At 45.4% G+C, this 15,111-nt stretch overlaps 1 protein-coding gene and 1 pseudogene across 6 annotated transcripts in view; one reads left to right on the top strand and one right to left on the bottom strand.

The window, feature by feature from the left end:
- Fndc3b (fibronectin type III domain containing 3B) overlaps positions 1–15,111 on the top strand; it is a 296,408-nt gene that overhangs the window by 275,686 nt on the left and 5,611 nt on the right. For all 6 annotated transcript variants that reach the window (XM_055625918.1, XM_055625922.1, XM_055625916.1 and 3 more), the window contains exons 24-25: positions 6,052–6,218; positions 8,710–8,837. In XM_055625918.1, coding sequence (XP_055481893.1) covers positions 6,052–6,218; positions 8,710–8,837 — 295 coding nt within the window. The remainder of the gene's footprint in view (positions 1–6,051; positions 6,219–8,709; positions 8,838–15,111) is intronic.
- Positions 13,896–14,611, bottom strand: LOC129690477 (ADP-ribosylation factor 1-like; annotated as a pseudogene).

Here is a 15,111-nt window from a genome sequence, read left to right as displayed (position 1 = left end):
AATGAGGAGGGAGCGCCTTCTATGAATACAAATGAATTTCTCTTTGAGTATATCAATGTCTAAAATACAGTTTAGGCAATAAGATATAAGCATGGGATTTCTGTTTCTTCCTTTCCTTGTAAAAAAGTTAGCATCAGGCCTGAAAGATGCCTCAGCAGTTGGAAGTACTGGAGTTTGATTTCTAGTACCCATATGGCAGGTCACAACCATCTACAGAGCTAGTTCTAGGGGATCTGGTGCCCTCTTCTGGACTCTGGGCACAAAGCAAGTATGTCGTACACATTCATTCATATAATAGGCAAACCTAAAATAAATAAATCTGAAAAAAATCAAATTGAAAACGTTATTAAGCACAATGAAATGTTAATGCTTGTGATGGGGAAGCATAAAAAATCCAACTCATTAACCAAAACAATGTTATAGCCTAATTAATTCACAAGTCAAAAGACAATAGACAACCAGGAACAGGAGGTAGGAAGTTAATTAACCCTTTTCCATTAGTTCTCTTGGAAATAGTGTCTGCCACTTTCATATAAACAGGTACTTTCACTAACATCCGAATCAGTCTAGAAAATGGACTCCCTGACTATGTTGTCCCAACATGGTGCCATCTGTGTCCATCTGCTTCCTCGTAGAGATGGTAGGACTCTGTGTTCCTGGCACAGTGGGGGCATTTCCTGTCCATGTTTTTAATACCTTCTATTTCCAAACACCACTTGAGTGTTATAGGAAGCATAGAACACACACACACACACACACACACACACACACACACACCCTCCTTCCATGAAGGCCCAAGAAAAAGAGGGCGAAAGATGATGATATAATGTTAATAAATATAGCCATACTGGATCTGTGACCAGCTGTTAATGTATGATATTGTGAAATGTGTTTTGAAGGGTACCACTGGAAGCCTTTTGTGAACTACAGGCCATGTTAGGCCAACAGGTTAGTCATGTTGAGTAGTTAATATCCATGAACTGTTGTCCGCTTAAAGATTACGGGAGCAGCAAGGCAGTGAAAACAAAAACATATAACATTAAGCCTTGATTTCCACAAAGAATTTAAGATCTGAGTTATTCAGAGAGTTTCTCTCAAAAGAAAACTGTTTTAAGAAAATATTTAAAACTAAATTATTTCCACATCATTGTCTTTTGCCCACCATTGATTTGAAGTAAAAGAACAGATTAATATGTAATGTGGCTGAATTTATTCCATCAGTTGCACTTGAGGCAAACACATCATCTTTCACGATGAATATGGAAGCCTAAAATACTGAGATGAGGAGGGTAGCTCTCACCAGGCTTTCCTGAGACTGTCTGGAGTCTGTTGGTTTGTCTTCATGGCATGTTTAATAGCACAGACTTTTCTGGATTCCTTCACTTAGATTCATAAGACCTCCTGTCAGGTGAGCACAGTTGTTAGGACTGTCTGGAAGTTGGCCTTCTCGACTGACTTGTTCAGCTCCATGGTGAAGGTCCCCAGCTCTGCACTCAGGCTGAGGTTTCTGCATATCTCCTGCTCCTGGAACTGCTACCTCCCACTCTGAGTCCCTGGAGGTCCATGACCAACAAACAGAATAAGCAAAAATATCTCATATTCACAGAAATGGAGAGCTTTCTCTGAGTAGTTTTGCAGCCTTTGTTTTTAGAGCTGTTTTAGGTTCCCTGCAAAATTGGGAAGGTACAGAAATCTCCAAGTCCTCCTTCCCCACATCCACAGCCTCTCCCATGCTCAGCCCACCAGAATGGCTGCAGTAGGCAGGCCACAACAAAGAAGTCTAGCCTGCCTTTGGGTTCCTTCTCACTGATGTTCTTGTGTGTCACTGGGTTTGGGTAATAAGCGAGGACACGTATCCACCAGTATACTATGACAGAGGTGTGTCATTGCCGTAAGCCCAGAGAGATGAACCATCTTTAAGTCACTGGAACACTGGCAACAAAGCGCCACACATGCGTGGTACTGTCTAGCTGTTGCATGTCAGGAAGGATACTCAGGATCGGAGTGAGCCATTTACCTGAGACCCCACCTATGTCAGGCACCAGCATTCCATATTGCTGTTCAAGTTCAATGCTACCATAGTGTTACCGTGGCTCTGCCCACATTCTCTGGTGCATCTAAGCATGAGGAGGGTTACAGCACCTCTGAAGAAGCCCCGGGTCACGTCTGAGGGCAGCACAGTGTCCTGGCCAGGGATTTCCTCTCTTCCCACATAGCCAGCTCTCCACCCAGAGAAATGAATGTCATTCTGTCGCTGCCCTTGGCGACAAGGTGGTCCCTTAGGAGGTAAAGCGGAGCCATTTCTAAATCTCTTTAGCTCGGTGGTTAAGGCTCCAGGTTTGGTCCCGGCACTAGAGGAAATGACACAAAACAAGAGAACTGATTGTCCTCTTAGCCATTCTAGCCATAGTGGTGCACTCTGGGTCAGTGAGACGCCCTGCTCCAAAGAGGAAGGTTGAAAGCAACAGAGGGCACCAAAAGTCGACATCTGGCACAGGTGCATACACAGTTACAACTAACATGGATGAAGTGATCACTGCCTAGCAAAGTTAGTTCTCACACTTCCATAACCCACTTAAACCTCACCGAAGCTCTGTAAGTTCCATCCTCTCCTGGTGCAGGTGAGTGCTGGGGCACAGAGAAGCTAAACAGCTAGCTAGTGTTTCACCGTCCCTGGGACGAGTTCTGTCTCAGCCAGTTCTGACAGGGTCCTCCCAAGCGCCTAGATCCTAGGAGTCTAAAGAAACAAAGCCACGGGACCCCTTTACAGTTTTCAAATTAAAACCCTTAAAAAAGTATCAAATTGGCTATTATCATAGGAATATCATATTTTCAGATAACCGAAATTGAGAGGCAGGACTTGATTCATTTTCTGACTTCTCTGCTGACTTGGGTGTGGACTGGAACGCATTTGTTTAGTGACTTTCTTTTTTGAAAATAGTAGTACGTGAAATCAGGCGTGAACAAATACAACTTAGCAAGTCTTCCTCGTAGCTTACATCATACTATCCGTGCAGTATTTCGGTCCTTACCTCTTTGTCCTCTGAGAGTAAGAAAGGCCTAGAGGAGCCTGGAGTGCGGAGGGAGGGAAGGGTAGGCTTTCAGAATGCACAGGCATGCTGTGTGTGTGTCTGCGACATCTGCATGTGGCCACACCTCCCCTAGTGAGGTTAAGGACAAAGTCCTCCGAAAGCAGGGGCTGTGTCATCTTGCTTCATTAATCGGGCCTCCTCATCTGTGTGTCTCCTTTATGACTCACACCCCGGAGGACAGGGCACATCTGCTTCTTTAGTCGACCCTTGTGTGTGACACTAATGCTATTACTGTTTGGCTGTTTCACCCCAAACCCTTGGAATTCCTATTTTTCCCTCCTGGGCCATCCCCACTTCACTCAGGGGCAGGCCTGGGCTGTGTCTACCATCTTGCCTCACCTCACCAGCTGCTCTGTGACTGGTTAAATGCATGACATAGGAACTAGCTGCTCTCTAGTCCAGCCATTTCCACATATGTTTTAAAGCTAAGGAGGAGGATCCTCCCTCACTCACCCTTTGTGTAGGGATGAAAATCAGGCAGAGCGGTGATGGCTTTCACAGAAACAAGCCAACTGAGATGTATTGGTGTCCGTGTAAGCAGTGTGCTAAGCAAGGCTGGCCAGAAGCATGTTGGCTTTGGAGCTCTGAAGAAGGAAGAACTAGCTGCTTTCCTGACATTCTCATCCCCTTTCCCTGGGAGTTGTAGCTTGCCAGGACCCAGCTTACCCTCCCAGCAGGGCTAGTGTCCCAAGCTGGCCTCATGTGGCTCCCTGGTTCTGCCATCACTGCAAGCAAGATACTTCAGCATTGTGCCTGTGGCACTTCAGGCTAAGGGCTTCAAAACCTTTCCACTCTTTCTACTCTAATTCGGCCCTTCTCACAGATGGGAGGAACACTGTCTCAGAACCTAAGTAAATAGGTGCATTAGTGACACACTTGTCAATTTGTCATCACTGTTAACCATTCTGCCCTGCTTTTTTTTTATAAGTTGGAGTACCAGTTAAGTACATTGGTACATGAGCAATACAAGGGAACGAAGGGGACCAAATAATCTAGAAACAGTACGTTTTGATGCATTTGAGACTTGTATGCATGTATGCTTGCTCAGTTTGGACCGTAGTATGAGCTCAGATCTCTGAATTTGCTTCAGTGAATTTCTTAGTGGCCTTGAGTGCTTCTGCAACCTATTGTCTACGGGAAGCAGTGTCCTTGGAGTATGGAGGGCTGGAGATATTTCTCCAGACTATTAAAAACTGAGTTCGCTGGCCACCATAATGGAGATTTAACAGTGTCAGTTCTTAAGCCGTGGCTTCCATTTGTGATACAATTAAGGGCAATTACCCTGGCTGGTGAGTTTAGCCCAGGTGAGCTGAGTTAATAAGTAGCCACTTGCCTCTACATTAGCTGGGTGTCTTCATTAAGGCAGTAATGTGTTGAGCATGCTAAGCAGGTTGCCATGGTTATCCGTGGGTTCCAACCCGGGCCCTGGCTTTCCTTTAAATTAACGATGCTCTGCCTTCAGGAAAAGGCACTTCCTCCTGAAGCAAAACATTCAGAACATTAAGTGAACCTGCCGGGACTTAGGAACTCAATTACAGAGGCTGATGAGTGCCTGGATGTTGTGCAGTGATACTGACTGGTGGGTGGGTTTCCCCCCCCCTTTCTCTTCAAGTTGTTCAGTCTGTCTGTATCTCACTGCCCATGGATCCACCCACTCTCCCCTCCAGGACTGTTCCACACAGCGAAGTTGCTGCTGCCCTCCAGAGCTCCCTACCCTCACACGGGGCCAACACTCTCTCGGGGTGAGGCTCATTCAACTCCAGGCCCCCAGAGCTGAGCACACATCAGATGTTCAAGAATGATTGCTTAAAGGAGTGCAACAATGCCCCTTCTCCCTGAGCCAAACCAACAGCTGTCAGACATTTTGAATAATGATTCTGTCACCCCCAGTAGCGGTTCCCTCAGATGCTGAGGGAACCCTGGGCATGAGTAACCAGCCATGACATGGCCAATGTGCAAGACCATGTGTCTGGCCGAAGTGTCCCGAGGCCAGTGACGTTTAAATATCGAAGAAGTTCTGGGAAATAACATTGTTTGTGAAATAATGGCCAGTAAGTGATAAAAAGTATATCTGTAGCTCCAGGTACTCCAGTTTCACTGGGGTGACAAAGTTAAGTTTATGAAATAAGCTGAGAAAAATACCTAAAGTACAAGGCATTGTTGTACTTATGTTTCATAAGACTATTGAGGGTCAGCATGACGGCCTCGTGGCTAGACGTGCTTGCTGAGCCTCCGTACGTGGAGGGAGAGCAGACAGAACCAACACGACAGACCTGCCCTTTGGTTTCTGCACGCGCCCCCATTCACATGAGGCACATACTCAAGTGAAAATTAACATGTTAAAAAAATACCTTAATTAGCGAAGAAATATTGGACCAAATGTTAAAAGAAACCAGTATCAGCCAGTCAAAACTGCTGATGCCTTTTTTCTCTCTCTTATTTTAATTACCCCGATGATAATTCTGAACCTGGTACTTTTTGTCTTTCCACGTATTTTCTCAAAGATAATCATCAGAGATGTCTTTCTGCTAACTTAGGAAAGGGCTTTGTGAGGTCATGTATAAATAAAGATCAGCATTTAAAGAATCCCCTCAACTTCTGTTATTTGGAAAATCTGAGTAAATAGGCGTCTTCTTCTCAAGTGCCCACTGAAGAGTAACTCCACTGCCAAATACATCCCGAAGGTGAGTTACCACTAACCACAGTGAAACACTTGAAAATTCTGTTTATTAGTAAATAAAAATACGAACAACTAATGTTTGTGAAACTTCATTCTGCTCTTTGCATGTGCTTCTCTGTGTGTTTTCTTGAACATTAAACATCCATCACATAGCAATGGGTTGTTTCGGGCGATAGGAAGATTTATCAGGTCAGCCCTGATCTTTCCATGAGTTTGCATCACAATTTATCATCGAGAGAAACTCGGTGGCTAATGGATTCTGCTCCTTTCTCTGTCTAGGTTTATTTCAATCTACAGAGGACCCAGCCACACCTACAAGGTCCAGAGACTAACGGAGTTCACCTGCTACTCCTTCAGAATCCAGGCAGCGAGCGAGGCAGGGGAGGGGCCTTTCTCAGAAACCTACACCTTCAGCACAACCAAAAGTGTCCCTCCCACCCTCAAAGGTGTGTAGCAGCCCCCAACGCACTGTCCTGGGACGGTAAAGAGGCATTGAGTCTACATGTGGGAAACTCAGTTTGGGCCATAAATGCATTCTTCATATTTCTCATAGTAAGATGAATTCAAAATTTCTCAAAAAAAAAAAAAAAGAAAGCTGGGTGGCGGGTTATCTGGAAGAAATACCTACATATACAGACTGTTGAAAATACATGCGTGTATTGCAAATAGTGTAGTAAATGAAATAGCCCCATCCCCAAATATAATAGACAAAAGAACTGATATGAGTGGCAACCTTTGGGTTAGGAATGAGACTTGGTTCAAAATAGAGGGCTAAAAATGGTTTTCACACCTCCTTTCCTGAAGACATTCAGAAGCTGGAATTCATCTCTGGGTAGCCTTGATGCCTGGAAACTAGAGTTGATTCAGGCAACATCAGCATTTCCTTGTAGGCACGCACCCTGGCCATCGAGGGTGCTGTCGGAAACCCAAGGCAGCAACCAACAGTGTGACTCCTGGAGTTTTCAGGGCTTCCTGCTTTATACCCTTGGAGGAATCAGGTCCTACAGAAGTCACCCCACAACAAATATGCAAATCCCCATCTTTCTCAAGGATGTGGACAGAGCCACTGTAGCTGGGCCCTCTCTCCAAGCCCGCCAGGCACAGAGTTGAGTGAGTGGCGGGCCTGGGTAGGGCTGATAGTGACAGGAGCTGAAGTTTGCATTTGGACTCCTTCCTGAGTCTTGTCTCTTCACCCAAAAATCACGTTCTTACACAGGTCCCTGGACTCCTCCTTAGACAAAGCAGCATTATCCCATCCAGCCATTGCCCAAAGTGGCCCTGATGGTGAAGTGTATGTTTGTGTATATGTGTTTGTGAGGGGAAGGTTTACTATGGAGAAGGTCCTCTGTGTTTGCCCCTAGGGAAGCTTCCATATGAAGTTGTTGAGGTTTCCTACATCCAGAGCACAGATATAGGAAGTAAGGGGTCACCAGAACCTGGATCACTGTCTAGCTTGGGATCTTCCAGGTTTGGTGTAGCTGCTTCCACGGCTACTTCACGGCATATGCCCTCATGAGGCTCCCCTGCCCCACTTAGCCACTGCTCCGTGTGGCATGTGTCCTTTACATATGCAGTGCTGGGCCATTTTAGCGGTGAATGCCCAGCCCGTGGGTGCACCTCTATCTCTGGGCCTAGAAAAGACGGAAGCTGATTCTGCTGTGGCTTATTGGGGGGAGGGGTGTCTAGCCTTGAGTCTCACATTGGGAGCTAACTTTGCCTCTCGGAGTGATCCTTAGCAAGATTCACTCCACAGAAGCTAGAGTAGCACAGGGATTTCACGGTGCTTTGGCCTCCAAGGGGCAGGATTCTCGAATATCACGTGACCAGGCTCTTCCTCTGCCTCCTATATTCAGGCAATTGCTGCCTCTGCTGAAGATCCTCTTAGTCCAGTGAGATTCCTTATTTAGTTTTCCATAAACTGCTTGTAATTTTAGCGAGGCAATTCCAATATAGGTTCTTTCTCTTTTTAAAGTTTTTTGTTTTTCTGAAATAATGTCATATCTTACAGAGTGGCAAATAGAAATGACTGCCTTTAAATAAGCTGGTGATTAGGAATGAAAGTAGAAGTGGATCTGGAGAGTGGAAACGGACATTCTCAAACTATGTAGCATTTGAAGGGCCAGGGGCGGGTGCAGCTCACAAGCAGAATGTTTGCCCTAGCAAAGGTTTGATCTCCAGCACATGACCACAAACAGGGTGGTGGTGGTCTGATTTTAAGTACCTTACTACAGACTAATATAATTTAGATTTAAATATGACTAGATCCAATAGTTGAGTGAACTAAGATGTAAATGTGGGCCTGTGCCCCCTGTGTGAATCGGTCACATGCCCACTTTCTGTCTGTGCCAACCCCATACTTTATTCTTATCTTCTTATACCTAAGTCTTAGAGTACTTAGAAGCCAGGCATGATGGTGCATACCTGTAATCCCAGCACTCAAGGAGGCAGAGGCAGGTGGATGACTCTGAGTTTGAGGCCAGCCTGGTCTACGAGTGAGTCCAGGACAGCCAAGGCTACACAGAGAAACCCTGTCTTGAAAAAACACCCAGCAAAACAAACAAAAATAGAGTCCTTAGAAGCAGTCTTGATCTTATTTCCATGCCCTTAAAGTACCTAGCACATGGAAAGTGCCCTAAACCTTGTAGAAGGTGATCAACAGCCATAAAAGATAGATATCTATGGATGGATGGATGGATGGATGGATGGATGGATGGATGGATGGATGGATGGGCAAGCAAGCTGGGCTTTCTGTCCTGGGGTAACTTCCTTTTCTTGAGGTTTACTGAGCAGGGTTAGCAGGAAGCTGGACAAATCAAGTTCCATCTCTGGACGTCAGTGCCATCTCACTCTCTCTAGTTCTCACTAGCAGTATTAGAATATGGACCACTGATATGAGACTTTGAATTCTGAGCTTGGGTATGTTATTTTGTATTGCAGCACCTCGAGTGACGCAGTTAGAAGGAAATTCATGTGAAATCTTCTGGGACACGGTACCACCAATGAAAGGTGACCCTGTTAACTACATTCTGCAGGTCTTGGTTGGAAGAGAATCTGAGTACAAACAGGTAAGGACCAGTGTCTACACATGTCAGCTATCTAGCATCAGGCTGGCTCCTTGCCTTGAGCGTAGCCATGAGTGATGCAGTGAGCTACATATTTGTTATGACAGTGGTTGAAACAGCCTGACACCAGCTGTATCGTTTACATTTCATTTCTTATCTGCTGGTATTTTTCCTGGCTTTTCAAGTCCCAAGCATGAACTTGTGAAGAGTTTCAAGTGGTGTATTTATGTCTAGTGGTATATAATCTGCACGTATCTCTCTTGGTGTGACTGAAAACTGAAGTGACCCCAGAGGAAGGTATCTTAACCCAGCAACCAAGTTCCGTGTCCTCTCTGCCTTTGTTACAGAAGTGACAGTGGGCGGATAAGGAGATGGCCAGCAGACCCTTAAGGCCTGTGGCTCAGAAACTCTAGGAACCTGTTAGAATACAGATTCTGATTTGAGGTAGAGACTCAGGCCATCCATTTGTCAAAATAGCTCAGAATTAAACCTATTCCAGAGAAGGTACAAGCCTCATATAGTCAGATAATGAATTTGCTTTTAACCATTTCACACCTCTTGGTCCTTAATTTCTTCTGGAGTAACACCATTTCTGGTCATTTGACTATAATGGGTTCAGAGACTGTAGGGTTTCTGTGACGTCCCCTGGAACATATCAACTCCTTGATGAAATCAGGTCATAAGACTGTTTATTCGATTCATTCTTCACTTGGCACGCTTCATAGTCCATTTTCATTGAACTCAAAAGGGTGAGCTGTCCTGGGAAATGTTGGCATTGTTTGTAAAAGCCTCTGGTTTTAGCCCTTGAGTCTTCAAATACACAGAAGAAAATGTGACTCAGAGTTTTACTCAAATTTCTCCCTGGTGTTTTTTGTGCAATAATTTTAAAAGTACTTATAAACAAAGTGTGCCTAAAATATTCCAAGAAGTTCTTGGACATTTTGATATATTTTGTTAATATGGGCATCAGATAATGACTGAATTGTTTTAACCACATCTTGCAAAAACTTCATCTTCAGTCTGACATCTGTCGGCATTGGTTGCCATGAGCAGATGATATCACCAAAGCCTTCACCATGCCGCTCACAAGAACACAACCACAGTGCTTCCCTCTCATGTTCCTGTCTTGTTCTAATCCTGTTGCCTCTGAGGAGTTTCTCATTTCATGTGTGCCATTACACACCTCATCAAAAGAGTTCTCCCTGCTGGATTTAGCTAGACACCTCATCCCATTCCACACAGTGCCAAGGGTGCCAGGAAATGGCTTGTTTTCTCATCTGATACTCCACAGGACAGTCATATGTTCATTGCCGTGTTTTTAAAACTTTTTGTTCCATGGACCATGCTTTTCCACCTGTTCTTGGAAAAAAAAATGTTCTGCTTCTCAAAATGGTTAGTGCTGCTTCTCAGGGAAAGGGGCTGTACCGTGTGTGCAGTTTCTGCACGTGTCCACCGTCGTCACATGAAGACTAATCTACACAGTATTTTACATTTCATCCGGTTAGCTTTTTAAAGCCACTGTTCAGTGCTACGTGGGTAGCCCTGCGGATATACAAGTACTAAGTTCTGATATGATGTACAGTCATATATTTGCTATAGAACATTTTTCTTACCATAACTGGCTATAGACAATTGTTATCAAGAGCAGAGCAATGTAGGGCAGGCTTCATAAACAGAGATGTCCACATATTTCCTACATTTACCAAGAAATGCGGTAGTAACAGGAGAAGCCATGGTTGACACAGCTCGTGAGGGACAATTTGTACTGGGTTTGGGGTATTTTGTTGTTTTTCTTTCTCCCCCCCTTCCTTTCTCTCTTCAGTAAGCATTAACTTGAATGTGATGTTTTGAGCACTGCCTTCCTTGTCCCGACATGAGATAGAAAATAAAGGCTATTTGTATAATGTGTGGGGATAATAGACAACAGGCTTTGGATTTGTAGTGGCAAAGCCAAAGCAGATGGGAGGTAATTACCACTGCTGAGTGGCGGCAGGGGAGTCAGGGCCCTCGTGTGCGCTGCATATTCCTCCATTACAGCGCCAATCACAGGACCCACTGATGGTGGGGCTTGGGTGATTCAGTTTTAGTTTTCTGAGACTGGCACATAGTTTGGCACTCAGTCAGTGCTTCTTACAGTGTGCGTGGAGGAGGCAGTTTCCAGGTGGCTCGGTAATTTACACAGGTGGCGGTGTGTTTCCTTCATGGTGGAAAGACCAGTGATGTTGATTCTACCAGACAGGCAGGTCCCATGCCTTTCCTCAAGCGCTGACTTAAGTTTGCTTTGTTCGAGCTTTTCTGTGGTTCAGCTTTCTCTCGTTATCATAATGACGGGGAAGCCTGTTTTAGTAGTTGCATAAGCATCTATTAGCTAAGTACCAATTTCTCATTACCTCTTCCTTTTACATTCAAATGCATGTATATATCTGTCTGTTCTGCCACGTAATGAACAGTCCAGGCTCAAACTGTTTTTCAATAGTCTTCAGTTTTTTCAAATGGCATTACTACAAAACATTCCTGAAAGGTGAAAACGTCTCTACATACATGCAACTCATTTTCGTTTTTGCACAGCACAAAAAAAAATAATGAAGCAGAATTATACAGATCTCTGTTTAGATATCAATAACCTTTACCAAAAAGTATTGAATATAAACATCGAAGACAAGAGGATAGAGTTGACAAATCTCAAGAAAACGTTTTCTGTTGCTAATGATTGCTCAGACTGGTTGCATTTAGGAAACCGTCAACACATCAGGAATTCTGTGGGGCTCACCTTTAAATAGTCGGCATTTCCTTATAAATGTATGTTTACCTTATGTCATCTTCAGAACGCAGAACTGGGATAAATATTGATCCTTCATGTGGCCACAAAGGGCATTCTGAGGAAGGGTCTTCTGTTGGCTCCGCCATTTTAAAGTTATGTTTAGAGCAGAACCTGGAGCCAGCATATGTCTCAATAACTGTAAACATATACCTGCGAAGCTGCTTTAATCACCTGCCATGTTTCAAATCCACAACAAAACCAAAACAGATCGAAATAGAAATCGTTCAGGGCTGTCATTTATTCTACTAATTTTTAAGCATATAGTTCTTTTTTAGTGTCGCATGAAGAAAAATTCTTACGTAAGCATCTGCTTAAGATGTCACATGATCTGACTTTGTGTTGGCGCTCTTGACGTGCAGACCTAGGACCCTGAGCTCTTAGCTGTTGTGCGTTTGGAGGCATTCCATCAGTCTGCACTGCCTGTGGGCCCACTGAGTGGAAACGCCCTTGCTGGGCCTCGCCCACTCAGTAGTCCCCAGCACTGCTGGGTCCACAGGAAAGGCCGACAGGGTAGCACGTTCCCATCTGAGCCCCAGGATGTCCGAGGACACATCTGCTTCCCGTGGTCCTAGGACTGGGGAGAATGAATTCCTATTGCCAATCCTCAGTTACAATAACCCGGCAGCTTGGATTGTTACCGAATGCCTCACATCCATCCAGTCACGAGAGGGAAGTGTGTGGCCGTCCCGGGAAGGAGGGGCGCCCTGGACGAACCTACAGCCACCCAGGTCGCACCGAGCTCCGTGCTCCTCCCCTGGAAGACTGTTAGATTCTTCACTTATCTGAGTATTGCTTTCTGCCCTCCTGCTTAGAGTAAACATTTCAAAATGAGTTTAAAATACTGCACCAAGTCAAGAACAAAAATAACCTCTGTAAAAAGAAATAAATAATTTCACATGTATACTTTTACAATATTACGATTGATGGCTTCAATAAGAAAAATCTTAAATGGAGCACCACCTCTCTTAAATTGGGTTGAGGCAGGAAAAGAGGCCCATAATCGGGTCCCTGTCAGAATAAGTGAGAACGAAGGGATATGAGGCATGATCAGCCAGTGCCACCTGTCTGGAGTCTCAGCGCCCCTTGGGAAATCACCCTGCACAGGCACAGCCTGAGGCCCCGGTGACTGTCTCATAAGAACTGCTGGCATTGGTGCCCACAGACGTGCTGTGAAGACCAAAGCAGCGTCTTCAGCTAATGGCTACAAGTGCCATGTGCCAGATCTCCTAAAGTTCCCTTTGGCAAGTGACTGTCCTTCAGGGAGATCAGGGGAGATACAAGGTCGCTCAGGAAGGGGTCGGCTAATGTTTCTTTTTAAAAATCTCCGTTAGTCAGACCTCACCTGCCTTGGTTTAGTTGCAGCTACCTACTTCCCACCCCATCTGTATTAGTTAAGCCTATTGCAAACCATACATTTTCATAAAATGGTTTTTATTTTTTTAATTTTTCCCCAAGATAAATTTAACAGTTTCCGCTTCTTCAGTGTCTATCAAAATACAAAAGAAAAAAAGTAGAGGTCATCTTTCGATGGCAGATCGGACCCTTGCAGGCTGAGGGGGGAAGCTACTTCACACATGGAGATGGGGTGCTCCAGGGTGTGGGTCCGTACGTGGACGGACCCTCCTAGCTTGCACACACTCCTGCTGGTGAGGCCCAGGCCTTCTGCCAGCATGGCCAAGTGGGCCCAAGAGTAAGCTAGGTATGCAGGCTGCCATCTGGCCCAGCCACACACCAAGCACAAGTGGGCCCCCGCATCCCACAGTGCTTCCCAGCCCACCCCTAGAAGACCATGTAAGCACAATGCTGTGGAATGCAGGTGACCCAAAGACAGGCAAGTCACGGGGCCTCTGCTGTGACCAGGCAGCGGATGGTGGTTTGTTCATCACCTTCTTTCTCTTCCCACAGGGAAACAGGTGGTCTGACGGACCAGCATTCAGACCATAACCACAAAACCTACGCTAGGCATAGTCTCCGTTCTGTGTGTTCAAGTGTTCTTGTCCTTTACTTTTTAAGTATTTTTTTTAAAAAAATGCACAGAGTTTGGGTTTAAAACCAACCATCAAATGGATACTAACACCAGTCTACAGCCCAATGGGTCCCGGAAGCCAGGTGCCCCTAAACCCAAATCCCTTCTCAGTACTGACAGTGAGTTGATTCTCTTTTTAAAATAAAAAAGCTAAGTAATATGCATGGGAGCACCAGAAACTGCCTCAGTGGAAACAGAAACTGTTTGCATTAAATTAAAACCCGGCTGCAGGCTTCGGCTGCACATGTACAGCACGGTGCAGAGCGCACTGTGACCAACCCACAGAGATAGCCTCTGGCACTCCGGCCCACAGAGTCGAAGGTTTGCCACAGGAGAGGAAAGCGGAGGGCGGAGAGGAGGAAGTGAGGGGGATGGAGGAGTCTGGTTCACTTCTGGTTCCGGAGCTATTGGACAGCCAGTCTGGTCCTTCATGGAGCCCCTCCCCCGCTGGTGGCACAGGTGGCCTGAACGCACCAGTTCCTGTGGCGTAGAGAGTGCAGCCCCAGCTTGTCTGTGCGCTCAGCCGCATTCATGGCATTGGGGAGGCCCTCCTTGTTGGCAAGCACCACAAGAACAGCGTCCTGGAGCTCATCTTCAGCTCACATCCTTATGAGCTCTTCACAGGCCTCGTTCACACACTCTCTGCCATTGCTGTCCACTACAAGGTCAAGCCTTGGGTATTCTAGAAGTAATGGTGCCATAGCAGCCAGATCTTGTCCTGGCTGCCCACATCCCACACAGTGAAGCTGACATGCTTGTTTTCAACAGTCTCCACATTGAAACCAATGCTGGGGATGGTGGTCACAATTTCGCCCAGCTTCAGTTTGTATAGAATTGTCTTCCCTACAGCATCCAGGCCCACTGTGAGAATGCATATTTATTTTTTTTGCCAAAAAGACCCTTGAAGAGGTTTGCAAAGATATTCCCCATGCTTGTGGAGAGGTGGGCATGATACTGACCAGAGACCTCCACCAGAGACCTCCATGGTGGCTGCTCCCAGCCAGGTGTTGGTTTTGTTCCCACCTAATTTCAATGTGTTATTACATGACATTTTCTAAGAGTCGATACCACAACAATAGATCCCTGCACAGCCTCCTTCCTCAGCAACCTTCAGTCTCCTGTTCCTGGTAATTCTTAGCATGCTCATTTCTAAGCAAACTGATCATTTCAAATCCCTGTAATAGGTATCTTAGTTTTTTGTTTTGTTTTGTTTCTGTTTGTTTGTTTGTTTGTTTGTTTGTTTTTGCTGAGATGAAACAGCATCACCAAAAAGCAAGTTGGGGAGGAAATTATTTACTTGACTTACACTTCCATATTTCTGTTCATCATCAAAGGAAGTCAGGACAGAAACCCAAACAGGGCAGGAACCTGGAAGCAGGAGCTGATACAAAGGCCTTGGAGGGGTGCTCCTTACTTGCTTGCTCAACCTG

The sequence above is a fragment of the Psammomys obesus genome, unplaced genomic scaffold, assembly GCF_907164565.1.
Source record: "Psammomys obesus unplaced genomic scaffold, mPsaObe1.curated_primary_1811, whole genome shotgun sequence".
Taxonomy (NCBI): domain Eukaryota; kingdom Metazoa; phylum Chordata; class Mammalia; order Rodentia; family Muridae; genus Psammomys; species Psammomys obesus.
The sequence above is the reverse complement of the archived record's forward strand: the minus strand, read 5'-3'. Positions and strand labels throughout refer to the sequence as shown.